Raw genomic sequence first — 27,952 nt, 5'->3', positions numbered from 1 at the left:
AAGCATTCCAATTGTCCGTGACATTTCGGTTGTATTTCCAGAAGAACTCCCGGGAATTCCACGTGTGGGCGTTGTCGACTTTGTCATTGCCTTAGTACCAGGCACCACTCCTATCGCCAAACGACCTTACAAAATGCCACCACATGAACTCCTTGAACTTAAGGAATAAATCGACAAATCTCTTCGATGTGGATGAATTCGTCCAAGTTCCTCTGCTTGGGGAGCACCTTCTCTCTTTGTTAAGAAGAAGGATGAAACAAATCGTTTGGTTCAAGATTACCGTCCAATCAACCAAGTAACTATTCAGAACAAATATCCTCATCCTCGGATAAATGATCTATATAATTAACTTGTTGGTTCCTCCGTCTTCTGTAAGCTCGACTTAAGGTTGGGATGCCACCAGATCCGTGTTCGCGAAGAGGATATCCCAAAAACCGCCTTCGTTACTTGATATGGTTCATAAGAGTACACTGTCATGTCCTTCAGCTTAACCAGTGCTCCAGCAACCTTCTCTTGATTGTTGAATTATATCTTCATGGACTACATCAACAAATTCGTTATGGTTTATCTAGATGATCCTGGTATACTCCAAGAATAAAGAAGAACATGCTGAACATATTTGTCTTGTACGGGAAAAGCTTCAGGAGCATGAGCTTTAAGCCAAGTATTCCAAGTGTGAATTTTGGTTGGACAAAGTAACCTACCTTCGTCATGTGATCTCCAAGGATGGTACCGTGGTCAACCCTGAACGAGTTTAGGATATTCTTGACTAGACTCGCCCAAAGAATATCAAGCAAGTCAGAAGTTTTCTCATACTCGCCAGCTATCGTCATTGTTTTGTCGAGAACTTCTCCAAGATTGTTAATCCCTTAACAAATCTGCTTCAGAAAGGTGTTAAGTATGAGTGGACACATAAATGTCAGGAAAGTTTCCAGACACTTAAGGACAAACTGACATATGCTCAAGTGATAGCTCCTATGGATACTCGCAAGCACTTCGTCATTTATTGTGATGCTTCTCGTCAACGATTAGGTTGTGTCCTAATGCAAGAGTGCAGAGTGATTGCCTATGGTTCACGACAATTGCATGCTCATGAGGAGAACTACCCATTTCATGACCTTGAACTTGTTGCAGTTATGTATGTGTTATTCCTATGGCGACATTACCTTCTCGGTAATCATTGTGAGATCTACACCAATCGTCAAAGTCTGAAGTACGTGTTTAGTCAGCTGGATCTCAACCTCCGTCAACAGAGATGGATTGAGAGCATGGAAGATTTCGACTTGGGTATTTCTTATACACCTGACAAAAGCTAATGTAATGGTTGATGCTTTGAGCCGCAAGTCATACTACAACCACCTTCAGGTTCATAAGGTTCATGCACGTCTTCAATAAGAATTCAGGAAGTTGAACCTCCATATTGTCCCTCGGGGTTATCTTGCTGCCCCTCCTTAAGAGTTCTGCAAGATGAACCTCCGGATTGTCAATCAGGGTTCTCTTAGTAACCTGGTTGCTGAACCAGATCTCATGGGCGACATCAACACTATTCAACTCTATGACAATGAAGTTGAAAAGATTAAAGGCTACCTTGCAGAAGGTAAACCCTCTTGCTTCACTATTGCTAATGATGGCGCCTTGTACTTCTAGGGTCGCCTATCAGTACCAAGTCATAGGGAAAACCTGAATATGACTATTAGGGTAATGAAAGGAGCTCGTGATACACCTCTGTTTATTCATCCAGGTAGTACCAAGATGTACGAAGACATCCGTCAAAGACTCTAGTGGTCAAACATGAAACAAGACATTGCATGTTATGTTGCAAAATGTGACATTTGTCATCGAGTCAAAGCAGAACATCAAAGGTTGTTGGAACTCTGCAACCTATATATATTCCTGAATGGAAATGGGACCATGTTGAAATGGACTCTGTCACTGGTTTTCCCAGATCACAGAAAGGTAATGATGTTATTCTTGTCGTCATTGACCGACTGTTCATAGTTGCACATTTCCTGGTTGTCAAGGAAACCATCACTACTAATTAGCTGGCAGATCTATATATGGCCAGAATTGTTTTACTCCACGGTATTCCATTGGTAATCAGCTTAGAATGTGGCATCTTATTCAATTCAAGATTCTAGGAAAGTTTCTAGAAAACTATGGGGACTCATTTGTCCTTTAGCATCTCTTTTCATCCTCAATCCCAAGGAAAAGTTGAACGAGTCAACAAAATTCTCGAAGACATGCTTCGAGCTTGTGTCATTTCCTTCGGCAAGAAATGGGAGGAATCTCTCATGTATGGCGAGTTCTCATACAACAATAGTTGTCAAACTAGTCTGAAGATGGCCCCCTTTCAAGTGTTGTATGGACGAAAGTATCGAACTCCTCTGAATTGGTCAAAACCAAGGGAACACACACTTTTTGGTCTGAATATTATTCAATATGCCGAACATTAAGTTTGCGTTGTGGTGACTAGAACCGGAGGCATAGTTTTCCCTAGTAGCATCTCTCATGAAAACAGCATACGGTGAATAGACCCCGGGGGCATAGTTTTCCCTAGTGGCATCTCTGATGAAAACAACATACGATGGGTAAATAAATTACTATTGGGAAATTGACAGAAAAGCAGATAATTATGAACATGGAACTTTCCTCTCCGATTCATTTGTCCGGTAGTAGCCAGAGACCTGGGAAATAACGTGAGATATTTTCCCACTCCGTCCATGACGTGTAGTACTACGTTAGCTCATGCCTAGCACTGCATATTTCCATATCATGCATCGTGATGCACCTGCTTGCTTTTATTTATTGTTTGTTTTGCCTATTCTCTCTGGTAGACGCCGAAGCTGGCGCTGCTGTCGGGTACGACTACCCTCCTAACGACCAGCCTTTTGCAGCAGAGTAACAAGGCAAGCAAAGCCGCCTTGATCATTCCTATATCGCCCATTGTTTCTCCCTCATGCTTGCATTCGATTTTGCTACCGTTGTAGATAACTCATATTCTCATGCATAGCCTATTTTTGATAAATTGCTATTGTACCCTACCGCATATTAAATGCTTAGTATAGGTGGATTAGTGATCCCAAGTGACCCCCACTTAGTCCTAGTTTCCTCTGCTTTATCATTGAAGACTCGACGACTCGGAGACCCGAAGACTCGATCAACTCATCGACAAGCCATGACCTATCACATCACTTAACACCCTCTTAGTTGTACGACTCTGTAGAGCTACTATCGAGTACCGAGGGTGACACCTCATTATGTATTCCTGATGTTAGCTTTGTAGTGAAGTTAATCGGAGGTGGATTACGGAGGGTGATTCCTCCTTCACCACTGTCGATAACGACTCTGTCGTGCAATCCTTCAAGCATGAACCATCGAGGGTGATTCCTCCCTGGTCACCTTGACGGTTACATCAATTGGAATCTATAGAGGGTGATACCTCGGATTTCTCTGATGTTAAAGACACACGGTTACTTTCACTCTAATAACGGGACATGATGAAATGTGTGGTGCGGGTCAATTCCCGCGTGGTTGTGACGAGGCGTGGCCGGGCATTCTTGGCCCTTGCCACACATCCTTGAGATGGAGCTACACGACCACATATCGTGGATTACTAATCGTCGCTACAGTTAACAGAACATTAATGGGATTGGATATTTGATCTAAGTTGGTTGATTGACCTTTTTTGCACTAACCTTCACACGGGAACAATTATGGGAACTCGGTGACGTGGTATCAGCCGGAGCTCTTCGTACATTAGCATTGGAGTAGCACGCGCCCGAGTGGTTCGCGTAAGCATTGATCTTGTATAAGTGGTGCTAGGACTGACCTGGGTCACCCTCGCAACATGTAGGAGCGCAAAGGGCGATGTGCCCATGACCCCTATGCGCTTAGGATGTACACCAGCGGGCTCGCCTCTCTATTGAGACTAGGTAGGTCTACGACATGTTGATCTCCCAAAACCAGGCATGACCCAGGAAAGTGTGTCTGGTCAGAGTTGATCAAGCATGTTGGGAAATGTGGCAAACCCTTGTAGGGACGATTAAACTATTCGAATAGTCGTGTCCACATTAACAGGACGACTTGGAGTTGTATCCCGATCTAATACAACTAGAACTGTAACTTAACTTGAATGTTGGCCCCGAGATTGCTTTCTCGTAGGATGTTGAGGAAGGATCTTTAGGCGTAACTTAATAAACTTGCTACAACAATATGACTACATATGTGTTACTCATCATTACTCTTCTAATGCTGCAAGACACTCAATATGCTAGTCTTCAATAGGACTAGGCCTTCTCTCTATTCTGGCATTTCTACAGTCAGTCCAAAGATATAGCCCCATTCCTGTGATACTGATGCATACCTTAGCATAGTTATGATGTCAATCTTGCGAGTACTTTTGATGAGTACTCACCGTTGCTTTGCTCCCCCTTTCCACTTGATACGATTGCCGCGATCAGATGACGGAGCCCACGAGATGGCGGATCCCGACGACGACTACTACCTCGACAGGGCCTGCTACAATGTGTAGGTCGCTGACGACCAAGAGTAGTTAGGAGGTTCAGAGGCAGGAGGCGTCGCCTCTTCAACCTATGGTATGTTTGTGTTGACCTTCTTTAAGGAAAAACATGTTTTCTATGTCTATACTTAGATATTATTGGCTTCCGCTGACTCATGTGTTTCCGAGCTTATGTATTCGAGCCCTCGAGGCCCTTGGCTTGTAATACGAAGCTTGTATGAGTTCAATTTGTGCCTAGAGTTGTGTTCTGATATCTTCCCTTGAGTCCCTAATCTTGATCATACGCATTTGTGTGTATGATTAGCCTACTATTAAGTTGGGGCGTCACTCCTTCCTGCACCTATTACTATTACTCCACTCATCGACCGCTATCCAGCATGCATCTAGAGTATTAAGTAAAAGAGATTAATGCATAGAGAACGATGACATGATGTAGACAAAGTAGACTCAAGAAACATGAATAAACCCCATCGTGTTATCCTTAGTAGCAGCAACACAACGATGCATCTTGTCTCCTTCTGTCACTGGGATATAGAAACTTGCCAGGTTGAACCTACTACAACGCACCTCTCTCACTGAAGAAATATCAATCTAGTTGGCTAAACTATTTCAATAGATCACAGAGAATTACAAAGATACCATAATCATGCACATAATAATCATATTAGAATTCAAATAAGACTCAAATATTTATCGCGAATAATGTGAACATAAACCCACAATTCATCGGATCCCAACAAACGTACTCCACAAAAGGATTACATCATATGGATCAAAGCAAAGATGCGATGATCATTGTATTAAAGATCATGAGAGAGAGATTGCCATCTAGGTACTAGCCATGGACCCATAGGTGTGTGGTGAGCTACTCACACATCATCATGAGGGCAGCAAGGTTGATGAAGAGGCCCTCCGTGATCAATACCCCCTCCGGTAGGTTGCTGGAACGGAGCTCCATATGGCCTCCCGTCAGAAAAAGACTTGCGGTGGCGAAAAAAGTGTTTTGGGAGTGCCCCTAGGGTTTTGGGGATATATGAGAATTTATAAGCCAAAGAACGGAGTTGGGAGAGTCTCGAGGACCCCACAAGCCATCACGGCGCCCCCTTGCCACGCTATGTTGGCTTGTGGGGCCATCGGGTGGCCTCCAACCTTTTCCCGATACTCATTGGTCTTCTTCTGGTCCAGAAAAAATTCTCTAAAAAGTTTCAGGTCAATTGTACTTCGTTTGGTATTGAAAACCTCAAAAGTGAAAAACATGCAGAAAACAACAAATGGCACTCGACACTAGGTCAATAGGTTAGTGAGAAAAAATATTATAAATTGGTAAATAAATACCCCAAAAGTATCCTAGAATGATAATAATCACCATGGAACAATCAAAAATAAATACGTTGGAGGCGTATCACACGTCTTCGGACGACGCCCTCTTCTTTGTGTGGGAGGAGCCGCTCTCCTCCCCGCCCTCTTCGTGCTCTCCCTCAAGAGCATAGGGGACGTGTGTATCCTGCGATCTAGAGTCTGAAGGTCGTTTTGAATGGAGGCCTCCTCGAGCATCCTAGTTCTCTTCCTTCTTCTTCGGCACAGTGTGCGGCTTCTCCACCAGCATGGACATTAGTAGGGCCGTCCTGGGGCCCTCGGGTAGCGGTCCAGGGCCGCTGATCTGCCTGGATTTCTCCAACCAGATCTGCAAGTATGGAGGAAAGAGGGGTAAGAACCTTTTTAGACAGAAAAATCCGAACACAAATAATGAAATGTTACCTCTCCGGGAGGGTTCGTTGCTTTGATGCCAATCTCTTCCTCACGGTTGGCCAAGTTTTGTGCGGCTTGAACAACACCTTCCACAACTTATTGTGGGTAATGTAGAAGAAGTGTTGCATTGTGACCGGGTCATCCAGACTATAAGACCACATAGGGGTAACCCGATGTTGACAAGGGAGGTGGTGGCGGTCTAGCATGACCTTGACCATGTTGGTCAGCTCAATTTTCTTCTTCACCAGGATGAAGACGCACCTTTATCGTGCTTCCACCTCCGGAGCTTCCCCCCAATCGAGTCCCTTCTTCGCCCATGACACCAGTCTGGTGGGAGGTCCGAATCTAAATCTGGGGGTGTTTCCCACTCTGCACCACGTGTTTCGATGATATAGAACTACTCATGTTGTCCGTGTTGGAAATATGCCCTATAGGCAATAATAAATTAGTTATTATTATATTCCCTTGTTCATAATAATCGTTTATTATCCATGCTAGAATTGTATTGATTGGAAACTCAAATACATGTGTGGATACATAGACAACACAATGTCCCTAGTGAGACTCTAGTTGACTAGTTCGTTGATCAAAGAGGGTCAAGGTCTCCTGGCCATAGGCAAGTGTTGTCACTTGATAACGGGATCACATCATTAGGAGAATCATGTGATGGACAAGACCCAAATTATATACGTAGCATATTGATCGTGTCATTTTATTGCTATTGTTTTCTGCGTGTCAAGTATTTGTTCCTATGACCATGAGATCATATAACTCACTGGCACCAGAGGAATACCTTGTGTGCATCAAATGTCACAACGTAACTAGGTGACTATAAAGGTGTTCTACAAGTATCTCTGAAGGTGTCCGTCGAGTTAGTATGGATCAAGACTGGGATTTGTCACTCTGTATGATGGAGAGGTATCTCGGGGCCCACTCGGTAATACAACAAGACACACAAGCCTTGCAAGCAATGTGACTCAGTGTAAGTCACGGGATCTTGTATTACGGAACGAGTAAAGAGACTTCCCGATAACGAGATTAAAATAGGTATGCGGATACCGACGATCGAATCTCGGGCAAGTAACATACCGGAGGACAAAGGGAATGACATACGGGATTATATGAATCCTTGACAGTGAGGTTCAGCCGATAAGATTTTCGGAGAATATGTAGGATCCAATATGGGCATCCAGCACCGCTATTGGATATTGACCGAGGAGAACCTCGGGGCATGCCCACATAGTTCTAGAACCCGCAGGATCTGCACACTTAAGGTTCGGCGATGTTTTAGTATAGTTGAGTTATATCGGTGGTTACTAAATGTTGTTCGGAGTCCCGGATGAGATCACGGATATCACGAGGGTTTCCGGAATGGTCCGGAGATGAAGATAGATATATAGGATGACTTCATTTGGTTACCGGAAAATTTTCGGGCATTACCGGGAATGTACCGGGAGTGACGAATGGGTTCCAGAAGTTCACCGGGAGGGGGGCAACCCTCCCGGGGGAAGCCCAAAGGACTTATGGGTGGCGCACCAGCTCTTAGTGGGCTGGTGGGACAGCCTAATAAGGCCTATGCGCCATAGAGATAAAACCAAAGAAAAAAAGGAAAGGTCAGAAGGAAGGGAAGGACTCCACTTTCCAATCCTATTTTGAGTAGGATTGGAGTAGGAGTCCTACTCCTCCCCTTGGCCGGCAAACCTTGAGGGCTTGGCCCTCAAGGCAAGTCTGTCCCCCCTCCCTCCTATATATACTCGTGTTTTAGGGCTCATTTGAGACAACTTTTGCCACATGCAACTCAGATCTAGACACCATAGTTTTACCTTTAGATCGTACTAGCAAAAAGACCCGTGCGTTGCAACGGGAGAAAAAAAACCACCATCTTCAATGGCGATGACCACATTATGTTCATATCTCATCGCATGATTTTAAAAATTTGTTCACAAATGCAAGAAAATATTTCTTCTTTTAATTTTATTCACAATTCACAAGTTGAAACAATATTCATATTTAAAAAAATCATGGTTGTGAAAAAACTTGATAACTCAAAGAATTATTCTGAATTTTAAGAAACATTTTTTAAAATATACTATAATATTCGGATCCATCCTGACAATTAATTCTTCAAAATTCACTCACGTATATAATCTGAAAGACTCAGAAGCATTACTGTTGAACTACATACACTCGATCATTCGTGAACATTTTTACAAATTTGGGAACATTTTTAAAATCAAGAACATTTTTTACTACTTATAAACATTTTTTAAAAATTCCAAACACTATTTTATATTACGAACTAATTTCAAGAATTTTCTTGTGAATTGGCGAATAATTCATTTTTGAATGATCAAACATTTTTTAATTGCATTAAAGAAAATTCACAAAATGATGGACTTTTTTTCATTCACGAATGTTTTCTCCAAAATTACGATTTTTTTAATATGTAAACATTTTTAAAAAAATTCCAAACAATTTTTGAATTTGCAAACATTTTATGTTTTATCAAACATTTATGTAAATATAATTTTTTGAATTTTGAAACTTTATTTTTGATTAATTTGAATTAGAAAAAATAAAAAGGAACAGATAAATAATAGTAACTAAAAAACTAAAAAAATAGGCCCCCTCCCATGGGCTGGCCCAAATGGGCGTGCTGTGTATTTTCCAGCGAGCAGAGCGTAGTATAGCTCGTCCCTATGCTTGGGCCGGCCCATGCGAGGATTCCCTGCAAAACGTTTTTTTTAACTTATACAGTGGCATTGTTGAGTAATATTAGAGAATTTTGCAGGCAATTTTAATGACATACCACAGAAGCAAGAGGTGCTTTATTAGTAGGGATAGATTTCTGCGGAGCTCGGGCGGAGCCGTGCAGGAGTAGATCCTTCACCACCACCGGAGTGCCGTCACGCTGCCGAAGAACTCATCTACTTCTCCGTATTGCTTGCTGGATCAAGAAGGCCGAGATCATCGTCGAGTTGTACGTGTGTTGAACGCGGAGGTGCCGTCCGTTCGGCACTAGAACGGAGCGGATCGTGGGACGGATCGCGGGACGGTTCGTGGGACGGTTCACGGGGCGGAGCGGGGGACATGAGGACGTTCCACTACATCAACCGCATTTCTTAATGCTTCCTGCTGTGCGATCTACAAGGATACGTAGATCCAAATCTCCTCTCGTAGATGGACATCACCATGATAGGTCTTCGTGCGCGTAGGAAATTTTTTGTTTCCCATGCGACGTTCCCCTACGGTGACATCATGAGCTAGGTTCATGTGTAGATGTAATCTCGAGTAGAACACAAAGGGTTTTGTGGACAGTGATGTTCGATTTCCTGCCCTCCTTAGTCTTTTCTCGATTCGGCGGTATTGTTGGATTGAAGCGTCCTGGACCGACATTATTCGTACGCTTACGAAAGACTGGTTTCATCGCTTGACATGCAACCTCGTTGCATAAATATAACTGGCGGGTGTCGGTTTCTTCAACTTTAGTTGAATTGGTTTTGACCGAGGAGGTCCTTGGAGAGGTTAAATAGCAATTTGCACATCTCCGTTGTGGTTTTTGCGTAAGTAAGATGCGATCTACTAGATACCCATAGCAGCCATGTAAAACATGCAACAACAATTAGAGGATGTCTAACTTGTTTTTGCAAGGTATGCTTGTGATATGATATGGCCAATGACGTGATGTGATATATTGGATGTATGAGATGATCATGTTGTAATAGTTAATATCGACATGCACGTCGATGGTACGGCAACCGGCAGGAGCCATAGGATTGTCTTAAAACTAATGTTTGTGCTTGCAGATGCATTTACTATATTGTTAGGAGGTAGCTTTAGTAGTAATAGCATGAGTAGCAGGACAACCCCGATGGCGACACGTTGATGGAGATCATGGTGTGGCGCTGGTGACAAGAAGATCGTGTCGGTGCTTTGGTGATGGAGATCCAGAAGCACATGATGATGGCCATATCATGTCACTTATGAATTGCATGTGATGTTAATCCTTTTATGCACCTTATTTTGCTTAGAACGACGATAGCATTATGAGGTGATCTCTCACTAAAATTTCAAGACAAAATTTTGTTCTCCCCGATTGTGCATCGTTGCGACAGTTCGTCGTTTCGAGACACCACATGATGATTGGGTGTGATAGACTCAAGGTTCACATACAACGGGCGCAAAACAGTTGCACACGCGGAACACTCGGGTTAAACTTGACGAGTCTAGCATGTGCAGACATGGCCTCGGAACACAAGAGACCGAAAGGTCGAGCATGAATCGTATAGTTGATATGACTAGCATAGAGATGCTTACCACTAAAACTATTCTCAACTCAAAAGTATCAGTCCCTTTGACGTTAGTGGTGCGGAGTGATGATCAGCGAATAAAAGTATACACTCAAGTATGGATCATCGGTACCCTTTTATAATTCTTGAGTCTTTAGGGATCCCGCACTATTAAGAGGGGATCACAGGTTTTGCGATGAACTTGCTCAAACTACATCTCTACTGTTCTGCTCATACCAGATCTCCACTGCTCTGCTGTTATCTGAAAACAGAACCAATGCCTCGGACATCCGGCTTCCTACGGACGTCCGAGGGCCGAACGTCCGACCACTTCGGAAATCCGGAACCTTATACCAAAGAAATCCAGAGTCATATAACTCGGACTTCCGGCTCCCTCCGGACGTCCGAGGGCCGGACGCCGACCCACTTCGGAAAACCGGAACCTTGCACCAGAGAAATTTGAGTCAAATAACACGGACTTCCGGCCTCCTCCTGACATCCGAGGGCCGGACGTCCGACCTCCTTCGGAAATCCGGAACCTTCACCAGAGAAATTTGAGTCAAATAACTCGGACTTCCGGCTTCCTCCGGACGTCCGGTCCCTGTTCGACTTCAGAGTGGTTCCTGATATATGTACATCCCTCGGACGACCGACCCCTGTCGGACGTCCGACCCCTTGTGGGCGTCCGGACATCCGAGAGCTACCGAACGTCCGACCACTGTCAGACTTAAGTGACCCCAACGGTCACTTTCCCTTTTCCACTATAAATACCCCCCTTCCCACTTCGTGAGAGGGTGCCCAACACAGCCATATCCTCATAAGAACACATTTATACCTCACACACATTTGCTCACACCAAATCTTAGCTCCCAAGAGTATTTGTGAGCCCCTTTGAGAGTTGTTCCAATCAAAAGATAGATCGTCTCTCTCTCCTTCTCTCAACCCAAGCTATATGAGATTCGAGCAAGTTTTGAGCATTTCTCGTGATCTTGTTACTCTTGGAGGTTGGAGACTCCTAGGCGGTAGGAGTTCTTCGGAGAGGAATCAATCCATGTGATTACCCCCCGGAAAAGTTTGTGAGGGTTTGGAAGCCACCTCAAAGGCTTACCACTAGTGGTTGAGAAACGCCTTCGTGGTGTTATCTCAAGGGGAGAATAGGGTGAGCCTTCGTGGCGTTGGTGTGCCTTCGTGGTAACATTCACCTCTCTAACAGTGACTAGCTTCCCTCCAAGGAAGTGAACATCGGGATACATCATTGTCTGAGTGACCTTGGTTATCCTTCAGACCTTTACCCTAACTCCTTGCTTGTGGTTTACTTGTGTTACTTGAGCATACATACATTGCATATTGTTTGTGCTCATTATATTGTGTTGGCTATTTCTTGTACAAGATTAATCGTTCAAGCATACCCTCTATATCCACACGTTCACACTTGCAACTCTTGATATATCGTGTGCTATAGTGTGATCTAGTATCTTGTGTCGTTCACCTACTTGTCGTGTGATATAGCTTAAGTAAGTTTGTGTAACTTACTTGTGCTTGTTAGTAACCGTGTTGTGTCCATCTTGGTAGATCATGTTGGTGGTACACGTTGCGGTGCCAATTGCATTTAGGATTTGTGCTTGAAAAGTAAACCCTTAGTTTATTTCCGCATTACGTTTAAGCCAAATTCGAAGAAGTTTTTAAATAGCCTATTCACCCCCCCTAGGCGACATCGTGGTCTTTTCAGGTTGACACGCATGTACCCGACGTCGGGCACGGAGATAGTGAACAGCTCTACTGTTCTTCTCATACCACATCTCCACTGCTCTGCTGTTATCTAAAAACAGAACCAATGCCTCGGACATCCGGCTTCCTCCGGACGTCCGAGGGCCGGACGTCCGACCACTTCGGAAATCCGGAACCTTATACCAGAGAAATCCAGTGTCATATAACTCGAATTTCCGGCTCCCTCCGGACGTCCGAGGGTCGGACGCCCAACCCACTTCGGAAAACCGGAACCTCGCACTAGAGAAATTTGAGTCAAATAACACGGACTTCCGGCCTCCTCCTGGCATCCGAGGGCCGGACGTCCGACCTCCTTCGGAAATCAGGAACCTTGCACCAGAGAAATTTGAGTCAAATAACTCGGACTTTCGGTTCCTGTCGACGTCTGATCCCTGTTCGACTTCACAGTGGTTCCTAATATATGTACATCCCTCGGACGACCGACCCCTGTCGGACGTCCGACCCCTTGAGGGCGTCGAGACATCCGAGAACTTTCGGACGTCCGACCACTGTCAGACTTAAGTGACCCCAACGGTCACTTTCCCTTCTCCACTATAAATACCCCCCCCCCTCCCACTTCGTGAGAGGGTGCCCAACACAGCCATATCCTCATAAGAACAAATTTCTACCTCACACACATTTGCTCACACCAAATCTTAGATCCCAAGAGCATTTGTGTGCCCCTTTGAGAGTTGTTCCAATCAAAAGGTAGATCGTCTCTCTCTCCTTCTCTCAACCCAAGCTATTTGAGATTCGAGCAAGTTTTGAGCATTTCCCGTGATCTTGTTACTCTTGGAGGTTGGAGACTCCTAGGCGGTAGGAGTTCTTCGGAGAGGAATCAATCCGTGTGATTACCCCTCGGAAAATTTTGTGACGGTTTGGAAGCCACCTCAAAGGCTTGCCACTAGTGGTTGAGAAACGCCTTCGTGGTGTTATCTCAAAGGGAGAATAGGGTGAGCCTTCGTGGCGTTGGTGTGCCTTCATGGTAACATCCACCTCTCTAACGGTGACTAGCTTCCCTCCAAGGAAGTGAACATCGGGATACATCTTTGTCTCAGTGACCTTGGTTATCCTTAACCCTAACTCCTTACTTGTGGTTTACTTGTGTTACTTGAGCATACATACATTGCATATTGTTTGTGCTCATTATATTGTGTTGGCTATTTCTTGTACAAGATTAATCGTTCAAGCATACCCTCTATATCCACACGTTCACACTTGCAACTCTTGATATATCGTGTGCTATAGTGTGATCTAGTATCTTGTGTCGTTCACCTACTTGTCGTGTGATATAGCTCGAGTAAGTTTGTGTAACTTACATGTGCTTGTTAGTAACCGTGTTGTGTCCATCTTGGTAGATCGTGTTGGTGGTACACGTTGCGGTGCCTATTACATTTAGGATTTGTGCTTGAAAAGTATCCCCTTAGTTTATTTCCGCATTAGGTTTAAGCCAAATCTGAAGAAGTTTTTAAATAGCCTATTCACCCCCCCCTCTAGGCGTCATCGTGGTCTTTTCATTTGGTATCAGAGCAAGGTCTCTCTTTAATTAGGTTTCACGACCTAGAGAGTATCGATGTCGACTATTGGATTAGTGCAGAATGACACCTTTCACTTTGATGGCAGAAATTATACCCTATGGAGAATTCATATGCTTCATCACTTTCGGACCATGGGCCCAAATACTTTACGAATTGTTCTTGTAGGGATTGCCGACAAAAAGGATGATGCATCTTCATCTACTAATGAAATGTATCTTGATTGTGAGGCTTTTCTTGCCATTCATCGAACCATAAGCCCTTAGGTGTTTAAGTCTATCTCGACTTGCAAGTCAGGTCATGAAGTTTGGACTAAACTTGAAGATGTATATGGTGGGTCCAATCTTGATGAAGACGATATTATGATGAAGGAGTTGGTGCATGAGCTCTTCACTCTTTTCGATCATAAAGAGTTCACCACTACTTCCATATCCGATTGCTTGCACACCTCAGCATCTTCAATCTCACAAGGTAATGACATGGTGAGTGAAGAAATATATGTTGATGAAAATGTCATAGCCTCTATGGACATGAGCATATCTAGCACCACACATAGTGTAAATTATTGTGTTGATAGGTCATGCATTTCACCTAAAGATCCCTCGACAAATGTTTGTGGTGATATGCCTGCTTTCCGGTGTCCTCTTGATCAAAATATCTTGTTTCTCCCTAGTTGCTCTATGACCAATCATCTAGGGGAAATCAAGAAATATGAAGTACTTTTGACTAATGAAGAATCTGATTCACCAAAAGAATCATCATCAACTCCTCCAGTTCACATGTGCCTCATGGCAAGAGGTAACAATGAGGTATCATCTTCCCTGTGCAATAACGATGATATTTGTGATAAAGATGATGATGATGACTTGACTGAAAATATCTATGTGATCAGTAAAATTCTTCATAAAGCTAAAAGTAACGCTCTTCAAAGATTCCAAGATGTTCTTGCTTACTTTGAAAATTGTATTGATTCACTTAATCATGAACAAGCTAAAAGTGAACAACTTGAACATGAACTTGAGAAGAGTCATCAAGCATGTAGAGACTTAAGATCTTCAAAAGAAGAGATTGAAGTTGCTCATGATAAACTTAAAAAGGATTTTGAGGTCCTTCTCCTTGAATGCAATAGTGTCAAGGGAGAGCTCATCAAAACCTCTAAGATCTATGAGGAGCTTCAATCTACTCATGAGAAGTCTCTAATTGCTACTTACTCCTCTCATATTGTTGATGATACTTGTACATCTAACTCTATCTCATTTGAAGTATCAACATTGAAGGAGAATGTTGAGCTACGTGCTCAACTTGATTTACAAACTAGCAATTATGGGAAGTTGGAAGAAAACCATGTAATGCTCACAAGCTCTCATGCCGATCTTCTAACATCCCATAATGTGCAAAAGTTAGCTCATGAGGCTATCATCACCAAGGTAACATCAAGTGAGCCTCATGTGGACAATGGCACTACTTCTAATCAAAGTACTATATTTCCATGTGCTAGTCCTCGCAATTCGTCTACTCATAATGTTGCTACCTCGTGTGATGAATTACTTTCCTTGCCTTGTTGCTCTAACATTGAAGCTTACACTTCCTCTAGTACTTGCGTTGATACTAACCGTGCAGAGGAAATCGAAGAGCTCAAGGCCCAAGTCACTTCTTTGAAGAAAGACTTGGAACAGTGTCATGAAGGGATGTCCACACCCAACAACGTCCTGTGTGAGCAAACATCTCCGAATGACAAAAATGATGTTGGAGTAAACTCAAACAAGAACAAGAGTGGCCTAGAACAAGTTAAGAATTCGGCCAAAATCATTTGCTTCAAGTGCAAAGTTAAAGGGCACCATGTTAGATCTTGCCCTTTGAAGACGAAGTCTCAAAGTCACAAGCAACAAGGGAAGCAGCCACAAACTCAATCACACACTCAGCTACAAGTTGAAGGAAGGCCTCTTCCCAATAAGGTCCAAGCCAACACTCCCCGAGGTGAGAAATCAACTGGCAAGAAAACAAAGGGTAGATGTTGCTACTTATGTCGTGAGAAGGGTCACGTCGCTTCGTCTTGCACGAGAGGTAACTTATCCAACCCAATCACTATTGATGATAGCTATTCCCTTGGGAAGGATAAGGTTGGCAATGTGTTTGCCAAGTTTGTTGGTACTCAAAATGGTGTCAAGAAAAGAACCATTTGGGTTGCCAAGCCTATTGTGACTAACCTCTTAGGACCCAACGTAGTTGGGGACCAACAAGCTCAAACTTGATCAATAGGTGACTTTGGAGGACATTGGAGACTTGGATACACAATGAATATTTGAGGACTCTTCATCATTCGTATTATCTCAAGCCAAGTCATTTGGATTATCGAGCCCATATCCCATATCCAATGTGCCTCTTTGCGGTAACTTGTACTTAAATTGTTTACATTGAAAGTTGCCTGCCCCACTCCTTCTCATGTCTAGGTTTGGTACCTAGCATGTACTTTGACATGTTGCGCCTACTAGTATGATTGTTATGTGTTATCTATCATGTGTAGGTCGTTATGTATGTCATATAGTTGTGTGTAGTCCTGATCATTACTTGCATCCTAGCTGCACCGATGTGTGGGTCTTTTGAGACGTTAATAGCTCATCACATTAAGGGAGAGTGTTCTGCTCTACGCACATCACTAACCCAAAATGTGTATATATGTATTGGACTCCATCTAGTATTCACGGTGCAAGATTATCCAATCAATTCGTTTGATGTCAAAGCCATCCGAAGTTCAAATTGGCATCCACTTATCAGCTTAGTTGGATGATTGATTGCCTTGTATGATAAATACATGGATTATCACATTATGGGAGTGTGATATGCTTTGTGCACGTCACATCCCCTGGTAAGATAAAACATGCGATGTATGCCACTCAGAATCTACCACATGGGGTTATTCTATAATTGTGTGGCGTGTCATGCTCCACATGTCTTAATTCGCATAATAACCCTGTTGGTGTCTAAATCCCTTAGATGTGCATGAGTATGACATCCTACTACACCAATACTCATGGCTTAGCCGCTAGATCGTATCTAAAATAAGGGCATAGTTGATGCATGCCTTTCGGATTATTTCTCTACACTATGATCTGACTAATTGGGATGTTAACGTATGACATCTAAACATTATGCTTATGGTTGAACTCCCATATCACACTTGTATGAGTATAAAATGATCTTTGTGCTCGTTTGGCACCTACCACCACTGATAATTCTAAATGCCATTGTGTTCTCTCACACATGGTATCTCTGGCTTGGTAGTGTTTTTCATGGTCATTTTATTTCGGCTTTGTCTTCATTTGACCTACATAACTTGCCGAGAAATTCAGGTGTCTCCCGGTAATCTCCCATGCATTTCTTTGAGCTCGTACTATTTATTTCATAATGTTGTGGGAGTTATAATCATATTACCTACACTTATACATCTACTAGGGTGAGACATGCATGTAAGGTTGTGCAAAATGCATACCTTACATGGTTTGATGCCTTGACCGGTTCATGTGTTGAACTTGGGGTGCTATCATATGTTGATTTGTCACCCAGATCCATTTTGGACGACATGAATGTTCTGTAATTGAAAATTATGTGTTCATTTGTCCAAATTGTATATCCTTGGATTTTGATAGGGTTGTGTAGGCATATCTACTATGTGTAGATGCACATGTCGTGTCTATCGTATCTTTGATCCAATATATGTATATGGTAAATCAGACGTATCCATTAAAAGGTTAAGGTGTGCTTGAAAGTAAAACTTATATCTATATGCACATAATTGAGTGATCTTACCCTATATATATTGTAATTGGACTAACTACTTCGGACCCAATAAGTTTGGGGACCATAATGTGCTTAATTGGTGGTTTAGGTACTTTGGAGAAGCATTGCTATCTTGACCTATTCTCAGAAGAAGATGGTGCTGGTCACGAAGAAATTAGAGTCAAGACAGGACTCAGCTACTTCTATGCCATACCAATGCTTTTTCCTGTAAAAAGTATTTACTTCATGCATGTATAACATTAGAGTCAACCCTGTGTAGGTTGCATCATGGCATGAACATAATACTTTTTCCACTTTGTAATTTCCTGCATGTCCTTGTCAATCACACTAATGAAATGCTTAGTGTTGGTGTTCTCTTAGCACTTCATGGTCATATGAATGAGACAAATTTGTGCCATGGGCCTTGTGTCATGTGCCTTGCTCTTATAATAGGATAACTTGTGCATGATTCTATGCACTCATGCGTTTGACCGTATTTTGGACCCACACTTATCATAGTAATCGAATTAGAAGATTTACATCATACCATGTCCAAAATATGTTTGTTGAGAGGCCTTTGGTTGCTACACATGCGAGAATACTCCTTATCACCTCATCATCCAAATCCCAGAAATTGCCTCTGCCTACTTCTCTCTCGGTCGTCCGACGAGTCTCGGACGTCCGACACATCGGGAGCCTATATAAATAGAGGGGCGCGGGCTGGGCCTTGCCCTAGCCCCCACGCGCCTCCTTTTCTCCCAGCCGCCACCACAGCCGCCGCCGCCAGCGCCAGAGGGGCTCGACCGTGCCGCCACCGGGGGCCCTGCCCTGCGATCTGGCCGATCTCCTCTGCGGGATCCGCCCTCCGTTTCCCCTTTCCTCTCCTCTCTCGATCTGCAGGTATCCTCTCGGTCTTTCTCGCGATTGGTTCCCCTTTTTCTCACTAGTTCATATGTTCGTTAATGTGGTTTGACCGTGACCGTTCCCCATTGGGTTTCCAATCGTGTAGGTCTTCTTCCATCATGCCCAAGATTAAGCACACTGCCCGGAAGAACTCTGCTGGCTCATCCGCTCGTGCCCCTACTAGCATGGGGTCGGATGACTCCGATGTGCAACGCCGTCCCTTCAAACGGGTCGCCCGTCGTCCTCCTCCGTAGCTCCACTCCTCGTCTGATGGCTCTGACTTCGAGGATGAGCTTGCAGCTGAGGAACGTCTGAACAGCCCGCCATTCGGAGGACTATGCCGAAGCCTGGGACTCGCAGGCCCTCATATATGCCACCACCTCCTCCTGAACAGCCCGAAGGTGATGCTCGTCGCATCTCTCTTGAACCTCCTCTTACTTTAGGTCGTGAAGTCAAGGACTTCACCATGGTTCCTAAGTCTTCCTACTTTACTTTCCGCCGCGATGTTGACCAATTTTCTGTTGTACGTGACTCTTTGGACTCACGTTTCCGCACACACGTCCAAGCGGACATCTTTTCTACTGTCATCGTTCCTAAGGGTCTCTCCGTCCATCATTATATTGATCTTGAGTATATTCGCACGCACCCGGTGAAATACCCGGGTGCCATTGAGCTCATTGAATCATCGAGGCTTGCTGCCCCCTTTGCTTTTCGGTGCAATTTTAACAGTGCCGCTATTCATCAATTTTATGCCACATGTTTCTTTGGCTCAAACAACACTGTTAGCTGGATGACTTCTGATGTTGAGTTCACAGCCTCTTATGATGAGTTTGTTGCCGCACTCGGTTTCCCCGACTCCGGCTTCAAAATCCATAAGAATGATCCTAACCACGCACATAAGCCCATTGAGGCGTGTGGGCTTCTCCTCAAACCACTTCGTGAACTTGATGCAGACGAACGGATGAAGGATCTTAACCAAGTATCCATCTGGCGCTCTCCTTTCTTTATCATTTTTCAGTGTCTTATCCGCACCATCTATCCCAAGATAGGTGATAGGGGATCCTGCAGCGGTTACTATATTGATATCATGTCACATTTACACGAGTCCCCCAAGCGCAAGATTAATGTGCCTCACTTTCTCTGGCATGAGATTCGTCTCGCTAGTCTTCAATACAAGCGAGCCTTCCCTCATGCCCCCTTCATCCAGGCTTTTATTCACCATGTTGTTGAATTCATTGTTGCTCCCACTCACACGCATCACAAGTGGGTCATTCCCGCTCACATGGCAGATAACTATGCTCCTAAGAAAACCTCATCCACCTCCACTCCCCGCACTGCTACCCGGTCAGCAACCCCTTCATCTATCTCAGCTCCTCTCGGTCGCTTTGCCAAATTCATTGGCAAGGCACATTCTGCTATGATGAAGGCTTTCTCTTTCCAGTGCGGTCAAACTCATGATGTGGTTTCTCGCCTCGTCTCCTCCAAGAATGCCCTCAAGGCTCGTCTGAGAGACTCGGGCGCTCTTGATGTGAGTGACGATGAGGATCTTCCTGCCGCTCCTCCTTCTGACTTTGGCTTCCCATCTGGTCCTGAGTGGGCTGACTTTCTTGACGAGCCTGGTGGCAGTGGTTTTCCTGACGATGAGGATGATGAGGATGATGCCTGATGATGATGATGTTGATGAGGGTGATATCTCAGTATGTGGTAGCATTGCCGGGTTCTTTCCTTTTTGGTCCTTGATGCCAAAGGGGGAGGACATTATCTTATCTTAGTTTCGATTTTAGTCTCTCCCATGATGTATGGTATGATGTATTATGTCGAACTTAATGGTGTGTCATCATGTAACAATATTTAATGTATGATGTGCTATGACATCACTTATGGATGATGTATTGTTAAACTATCATGTGGTGATGAGATATCATGATATTATCGTTGTGTCATATGATGATGAGTTTTATGATATCCTATTGATTCATATGATATGCTATGAATTATTGATTCTTATGATATGCTATGTATTGTTGAACTATTATGGTGTAATGTTATATCATGCTATTATCTTCAAAGCACACATTAAGGGGGAGCTCCCGCACTTACCTATTTTACTATGCATATAATCAGGGGGAGCTTCATAAGCATCGTAACAAATCTCTCCTAAGCCACACATGTTTATTACTATTTTTTGAGAGCTATATGTATGTTGTCATCAACTACCAAAAAGGGGGAGATTGAAAGTGCAGTCATGCCCTTAATCGTGTTTTGGTGTTGGTGACAACACACATATAGATAACTAATCACTAATCCCCTTTAAGCTATTGTGAATGATCATGTGTTGATAAGGACAAGCTCACGTGCTAACAAGGACAAGATCAAGATAAGCATTCCTGAGCACTACATGCTTGATTCTTGTGGATGTTCACATGGTGGACAAATGAAGATGAATACATAAGCTAGGCTTTCCACATTGTGTATGGGAGAGCTGCTTGAAGACTTCATCATGTCTTCCTTTCAACTTGAGCCAAGAAGGAACAACAACATCAAGCTCAAGTGAAAGGGCTAACTCAAAGGTATCAGTCCCTTTGACGTTAGTGGTGCGGAGTGATGATCAGCGAATAAAAGTATACACTCAAGTATGGATCATCGGTACCCTTTTATAATTCTTGAGTCTTTAGGGATCCCGTACTATTAAGAGGGGATCACAGGTTTTGTGATGAACTTGCTCAAACTACATCTCTACTGTTCTGCTCATACCAGATCTCCACTGCTCTGCTGTTATCTGAAAACAGAACCAATGCCTCGGACATCCGGCTTCCTACGGACGTCCGAGGGCCGAACGTCCGACCACTTCGGAAATCCGGAACCTTATACCAAAGAAATCCAGAGTCATATAACTCGGACTTCCGGCTCCCTCCGGACGTCCGAGGGCCGGACGCCGACCCACTTCGGAAAAGCGGAACCTTGCACCAGAGAAATTTGAGTCAAATAACACGGACTTCCGGCCTCCTCCTGACATCCGAGGGCCGGACGTCCGACCTCCTTCGGAAATCCGGAACCTTCACCAGAGAAATTTGAGTCAAATAACTCGGACTTCCGGCTTCCTCCGGACGTCCGGTCCCTGTTCGACTTCAGAGTGGTTCCTCATATATGTACATCCCTCGGACGACCGACCCCTGTCGGACGTCCGACCCCTTGTGGGCGTCCGGACATCCGAGAGCTACCGGACGTCCGACCACTGTCAGACTTAAGTGACCCCAACGGTCACTTTCCCTTTTCCACTATAAATACCCCCCTTCCCACTTCGTGAGAGGGTGCCCAACACAGCCATATCCTCATAAGAACACATTTATACCTCACACACATTCGCTCACACCAAATCTTAGCTCCCAAGAGTATTTGTGAGCCCCTTTGAGAGTTGTTCCAATCAAAAGATAGATCGTCTCTCTCTCCTTCTCTCAACCCAAGCTATTTGAGATTCGAGCAAGTTTTGAGCATTTCTCGTGATCTTGTTACTCTTGGAGGTTGGAGACTCCTAGGCGGTAGGAGTTCTTCGGAGAGGAATCAATCCATGTGATTACCCCCTGGAAAAGTTTGTGAGGGTTTGGAAGCCACCTCAAAGGCTTACCACTAGTGGTTGAGAAACGCCTTCGTGGTGTTATCTCAAGGGGAGAATAGGGTGAGCCTTCGTGGCGTTGGTGTGCCTTCGTGGTAACATTCACCTCTCTAACAGTGACTAGCCTCCCTCCAAGGAAGTGAACATCGGGATACATCATTGTCTGAGTGACCTTGGTTATCCTTCAGACCTTTACCCTAACTCCTTGCTTGTGGTTTACTTGTGTTACTTGAGCATACATACATTGCATATTGTTTGTGCTCATTATATTGTGTTGGCTATTTCTTGTACAAGATTAATCGTTCAAGCATACCCTCTATATCCACACGTTCACACTTGCAACTCTTGATATATCGTGTGCTATAGTGTGATCTAGTATCTTGTGTCGTTCACCTACTTGTCGTGTGATATAGCTTAAGTAAGTTTGTGTAACTTACTTGTGCTTGTTAGTAACCGTGTTGTGTCCATCTTGATAGATCATGTTGGTGGTACACGTTGCGGTGCCTATTGCATTTAGGATTTGTGCTTGAAAAGTAAACCCTTAGTTTATTTCCGCATTACGTTTAAGCCAAATTCGAAGAAGTTTTTAAATAGCCTATTCACCCCCCCTAGGCGACATCGTGGTCTTTTCAGGTTGACACGCATGTACCCGACGTCGGGCACGGAGATAGTGAACATCTCCGACGAGGACTCGGCTGGTTGGTCTACGTAGTACGTAGGATATTTTTGCATGCCTTTATATGATTAAATTTTAAACTTGACCGGGCAATATTCGCGGACGCGTCCGATGGGTTCGGATTTGCCCATCGCTGTTGTAGCTGCTCTTAGCTGCCAAATGTTTGCCAAGAGGGGTGACATATGGAAACAATATTGTCACCATTTTTAGTTACTAGACGATGCCGAACGCGTTACGGCGGGAACCTTGTTAAAAATGTATGGGTAAGTGATGGAACACCAAAATTAATGCAAAAACAAATATAAAACTTTTTTACATGATTTAATTCCCTCAAAAAAATAATGCACGAGGTGGTATGTTTTGCATGAAGAAATTAATGAAAAAAAAAACTTATAACTCCATACATAACTTGACGATGTGGCATTGTTCCATGAAAAAACTAATAAGTTGTATATCTATTTAAGAATAGAGGGTGAGGGATGGCTGTTTATTCACACGACATAAAAAAAAGTTCATTTGCCGCCCCCTCCCCAGCGAAGGGTCGCTCACCCTGTCACAAGCGGGGTCCCGAGGCCGGATCCGGTTCGGATTACGAGCCATGTTAACAGCAAACGGGGAAATCACGGTCCATCGCATCAACGAGCGCGGAACGCAGCAGCACACGCGGCTGACACCCACACCCACACGGACCTCCGAGCCTCCGAGCGAGCAAAGCCAATGCGTGCGGGCATATAGAGAGAGAGAGGGGGGAAAGCGACGCACGCGCCAACCACAGCCGCGCAAACGCAAGAGCGAGCCGAGCCCCGGGTCGGAATCCCGTACCCGCCCGCGCGCATCGATCGATCGATCTACCCTCTCTTTTGGATAGCGTCAAACCTCTGCCCGCTGCCGAAAATAGTCGGCGTCGCCCTGCTTGAAATGGCGACGGGGTAGGCCTGGTCCTCCTCCTCCTCAGTCCTGCACGCCTCCCTCCAGTCCCCGCTCGCAGCCGCACAGGCTCAGCGCAGCGCGCAGCGCAGGCAGCCGCACAGGGACAGGGAAAACATAGCTCAGGTGCCCGTGGCTGCCGACGGGGCCCTCCCGCCGTACCTCCCTCTCCGCTTGTTTAAGGCCCCCCATTGGCTGCCGCCTTTTCCTTGTGATAAGTCGTTTCTTAACACGCTTTAAAGCCAGCCCCCCCTAGACTAGTGGCGCTTCTTTTTTCCTTGGCTCCGCTTTACCGTTCATCGATCAGATTTCGGCAACCTAAACAAAAGAAGATCAGATTTCGGCGGTGCGGTGGCCATTTTGTTCGTCGCTGCTTGTGTTATGCTACGTATACATATAAACTCCAAATTTAAAATGACCTCGGGGCTCGGGCGGGGTACATACATCCACATCCCACTCATTGCCAGTGCAACACAAACACTCTGAGCGTACACAAGTGGGGGGTTAGTTTTGTGAGAGGAAAACCGACCGAGAATTCAGCGCCACTTGCACCGGCCGGCGGCACCGTTGCTTCCTTCCTGCGATCCTCACCGTCACCCCTCATCACCGACCACCATCTGGCTTCTCATTTTCGCTCCGTTTCAACATGATTCAGTCAATCAAAAGCAAAAGGATAAACCCATGTTGTAATTCCACCAATCAAGAACTCACCTTTTCTGCTAATATGTTGAGCCGACATGGTGCAGGCAGGCAGCGTCAGGCGAGGGGGGGCATTCCGGTAAACACGCACCTGCAAGTGAAAGCATCGCCGCACCGGCAGGCATCTCTCCCTCTCTCACCGTGCGTGGGGGCACGCTCGTCATTTCCGGCTGCCGTGCGAGCGAGCATGGCCCCGACCCGAGGGCGCTCACTCCCACACGCACACACAGACGAGACGCGGAGGAGTATAAAATTTGCTCCACGCACACACAATCACAGAGCCCCCCAATCCGTGGATTAAACTAGTTCCGCAAAAGCAGAGAGGCCAAGGCCACCACCACCGCCTCCCTCCTTGGTTTTGCTGCTCGATCTCCTCTTCCCTTTTCTCTCTCCCTCGCTCGCCGTAAAGAAGCCATAGGCGGATAGGAGAGGAGAGGAGAGGAGAGGAGGGAGGGAGTAGCGCTAGCGTAGCAGCAGCTCGGGAGGGTGGAGATCGAGCGGAGGGGGGGAGAGGAAAAAAGCAATCGCAATCGAGTGTTTCTGCTCCCCGGCTGGAAAGTCTCCCATCTTTTCTTTTCTTTCTTTCCCCTGGGGAAGCTGAATTGGTCGATTGATTCGTGCGTGCGCGGTCATGGCCACGAGGCGGAGCTAGTGGAGCCACGCTTGTTGATTTCTTCGGCTTCGAGGGGAGAATTATCGGTGTTTGGGAGGAAGGAGGGGTCGGGGTCGGGGAGGAAGCTAGCTGATGTACGGCTCGCCGGCGTCCAAGGATCTGAACCAGCCGCCGCCGCCGATGAACTCCTCCGGGCTCCTCAGGTACAGATCGGCGCCCAGCACGCTGCTCGGCGAGGTCTGCGAGGAGTTCCTCCAGCCCGGCCCCCGCGCAGCCAGCCCCGACGCCGCCGCCGCCGCCGCCGCCGACAACGTCTTCTCCCGCTTCCTGGCTGACCACCAGATCCGAGACACCAAGCCGCCGCCGCCGCCGCCCGTCGCCCACTTCCCGGATGACGCTGCTGCCATGGCATCCCAGCACCACCACCACCAGCAGCAGCAGATGATGTTCCACTCCCACCAACAGCAGCAGCAGCAGCAGATGCCCCCCGTCGGCGTCGAGGGGCTCTACCGCACCGTCAGCTCCGCCGGGATGGACTCCGCCGCGGCGGCCACCGTCGGCGGCTCCAGCAGCCTGCTCCGGCAGAGCAGCTCCCCCGCCGGGTTCCTCAATCATTTGAACATGGACAACGGTCGGTACTACTATCACTCCTCCTTTCCTTAATTCGGCCTTCTTTTGGTACTACTCCATGGTTCCATAGTTCCTACTCGCCGCGCGCCCCGCAATTATTACAGCTTGTTGGGAGCATTTCTATTTCGGGAACTAAATCCCGCGCCCTCCCGCCGCTCAATTCATTCAGGGTACGAGAGCATGCTGAGGCAAGGCATGGGCGTGGGCTTCAGGAACGGCGCCACCAACGCCGCCGCCGCCGTGGACTCCTCCGGCAGCGGAGGCGGCAGGCTCAAGGGCCAGCTCAGCTTCTCGTCGCGGCAGGGCTCGCTCATGTCCCAGATCTCGGAGATGGGCAGCGAGGATCTCGGCGGCAGCAGCCCCGAGGGCGCCGGAGGCAGTCGCGGATACATCCCCGGCTACCCCATGAGCTCCGGGTGGGAGGAGTCGTCGCTCATGTCGGAGAACATGTCCGGGATGAAGCGCCCACGGGACTCCTCGGAGCCTGCCCAGGTGCGTGCGTGCGTGCGTCCACAGTTTCATTCTTTGCCGTGAGCACCCGACTGACATGGCTTGGTTCGTCCGGCGCAGAACGGGCTGGCGCACCAGTTCAGCCTGCCCAAGACCTCGTCGGAGATGGCCGCCATCGAGAAGTTCCTCCAGTTCCAGGACGCCGTGCCATGCAAGATCCGGGCCAAGCGCGGATGCGCCACGCACCCCCGCAGCATCGCCGAGCGGGTAAGCAAATTCCTACTGCTTGTTTTAGATTGACAGTATTGTTGCACACGATTGCTACTACTAGTCTTTGTGGATCAAGCGGTTGATCATCCTTGGGCAGGTGAGGAGGACGAGAATCAGCGAGCGAATCAGGAAGCTGCAAGAGCTCGTCCCAAACATGGACAAGGTACACACCCTCTCTCAGCGGAGCACCCCACCACTCTGTGAGCCTGTACCAATAGGAGATAGAACAGTGCATGGCTACCAAATGTGCTATGCAAGGACCACACCCAAAAATAACCTGCAACTCCCTCCATTTCTCTGCAGCAAACCAACACGGCTGACATGTTGGATCTGGCTGTCGACTACATCAAGGAGCTCCAGGAGCAGGTTAAGGTACGCAAAATCATCACATCATTACCATAAACTTTACCACCAAGAGACAGAGATTAAATAAACCGATGTCTAGCTCAAATTGTGGGTGGGTCAACCTTTCATGGCCAGTGAGGTCGAAATCAAGAAGCCGCTTTTGCCCTGTGGTTGAGGGCGAAGGGCAAACCTTCCAATGATCTTATCTGAATTACTACTACTACTACTACGTACATGATCCAGAACCACGAGTTTTGACAGTTACTCGTCACAATCTCTTTTTGCATTTGAAGGTGATCAACGAAAGCCGCGCCAGCTGCACCTGCTCGGCGAGCAAGCAGCATCATCAGCAGTACTCTGGTTGAGAGAAGAGAGGGGGGGAGATCGATCTCATCTCTAGAAGAAGCTCCACTGTACAAGACCTGGAGAATTTAGATACAAGATTATTTGAGGGGAGGTGTAACGCATGGTAGCTTTTCGTCTTTCTTTGCGGTTTGGGTATAAGCAAGCAGAGGCAGGAAGGTGCGCAATGGAGCAGTGGCATCATCAAGGATTCAAGGATGGAGAAAGGGAGCAAGGGGAAAAGATGGAAGACGGGAAGCTGGAGAAAGAATCTGTACAGTACTATAGTTTTGCTGTAACTTTGCTATATATACCCTCAACCAACCACGCCCATATCTGGTGCATTCCCCATAGGAAGTTTTACTGCCATTGTTGTCAGTCAGCAGTGCTGCAATGCAAGGAGCTCTAGGCTCTGCCCTGCTGTAGCCCCTCTCGTTTAACACCATCGCTCACACACACGGTCACACTCCATCATCATCGCAAATAAAATATCGCACCGGCTTTGCTTCTGTTTCTTGCTTTGCTTTGCGGCCAGGCCCATTCCTTGCAGCGATTTTGTGCTGATTATTAAGTAATTTTGTGCTGGAGCTGGATGATCAGCTCAGGTCAGATGTGTTCAAATCGGCTTGCCTAATAGCCTTGGCTTGACAGTGACCGATTAGTGCATTCCTTTTGCTTCGGCGATGGGCGGGGGCGAGTCGGCATAAAGGGTTGGGCGGTGAGTTCACGGAACGACGAAGGAGGTCCATCCAATGAACGGCTGAGAACGCACGGTTGCTTTATCTCCAGGGGTCGCTGTCTCTCCATCATCATCTGCGAGCTCGCTCCAAAATATAAATATATAGTTC

The 27,952-nt window shown here is 46.0% G+C and overlaps 1 protein-coding gene across 1 annotated transcript; it reads left to right on the top strand.

The window, feature by feature from the left end:
* Positions 1 to 24,662: 24,662 nt before the first annotated feature.
* LOC123409419 (transcription factor bHLH130-like) lies at positions 24,663 to 27,613 on the top strand. The gene is made up of 6 exons (XM_045102326.1): positions 24,663 to 25,698; positions 25,867 to 26,189; positions 26,268 to 26,414; positions 26,515 to 26,580; positions 26,721 to 26,789; positions 27,056 to 27,613. Exons 1-6 carry the CDS (start codon positions 25,200 to 25,202, stop codon positions 27,125 to 27,127), a joined length of 1,176 nt encoding a protein of 391 aa, XP_044958261.1. The 5' UTR covers positions 24,663 to 25,199; the 3' UTR covers positions 27,128 to 27,613.
* Positions 27,614 to 27,952: the final 339 nt, after the last annotated feature.

The sequence above is a fragment of the Hordeum vulgare genome, chromosome 7H, assembly GCF_904849725.1.
Source record: "Hordeum vulgare subsp. vulgare chromosome 7H, MorexV3_pseudomolecules_assembly, whole genome shotgun sequence".
NCBI classification, from domain to species: Eukaryota; Viridiplantae; Streptophyta; class Magnoliopsida; order Poales; family Poaceae; genus Hordeum; species Hordeum vulgare.
The sequence above is the reverse complement of the archived record's forward strand: the minus strand, read 5'-3'. Positions and strand labels throughout refer to the sequence as shown.

Bases quoted from the DNA above. Each gene is read 5' to 3' on its own strand.
- LOC123409419 (XM_045102326.1), top strand. From the start codon at position 25,200: ATGTACGGCTCGCCGGCGTCCAAGGATCTGAACCAGCCGCCGCCGCCG. The intron at 26,581-26,720 runs GTACACACCCTC...ATTTCTCTGCAG, and splicing joins TCGTCCCAAACATGGACAAG to CAAACCAACACGGCTGACAT. The intron at 26,790-27,055 runs GTACGCAAAATC...TTGCATTTGAAG, and splicing joins AGCTCCAGGAGCAGGTTAAG to GTGATCAACGAAAGCCGCGC.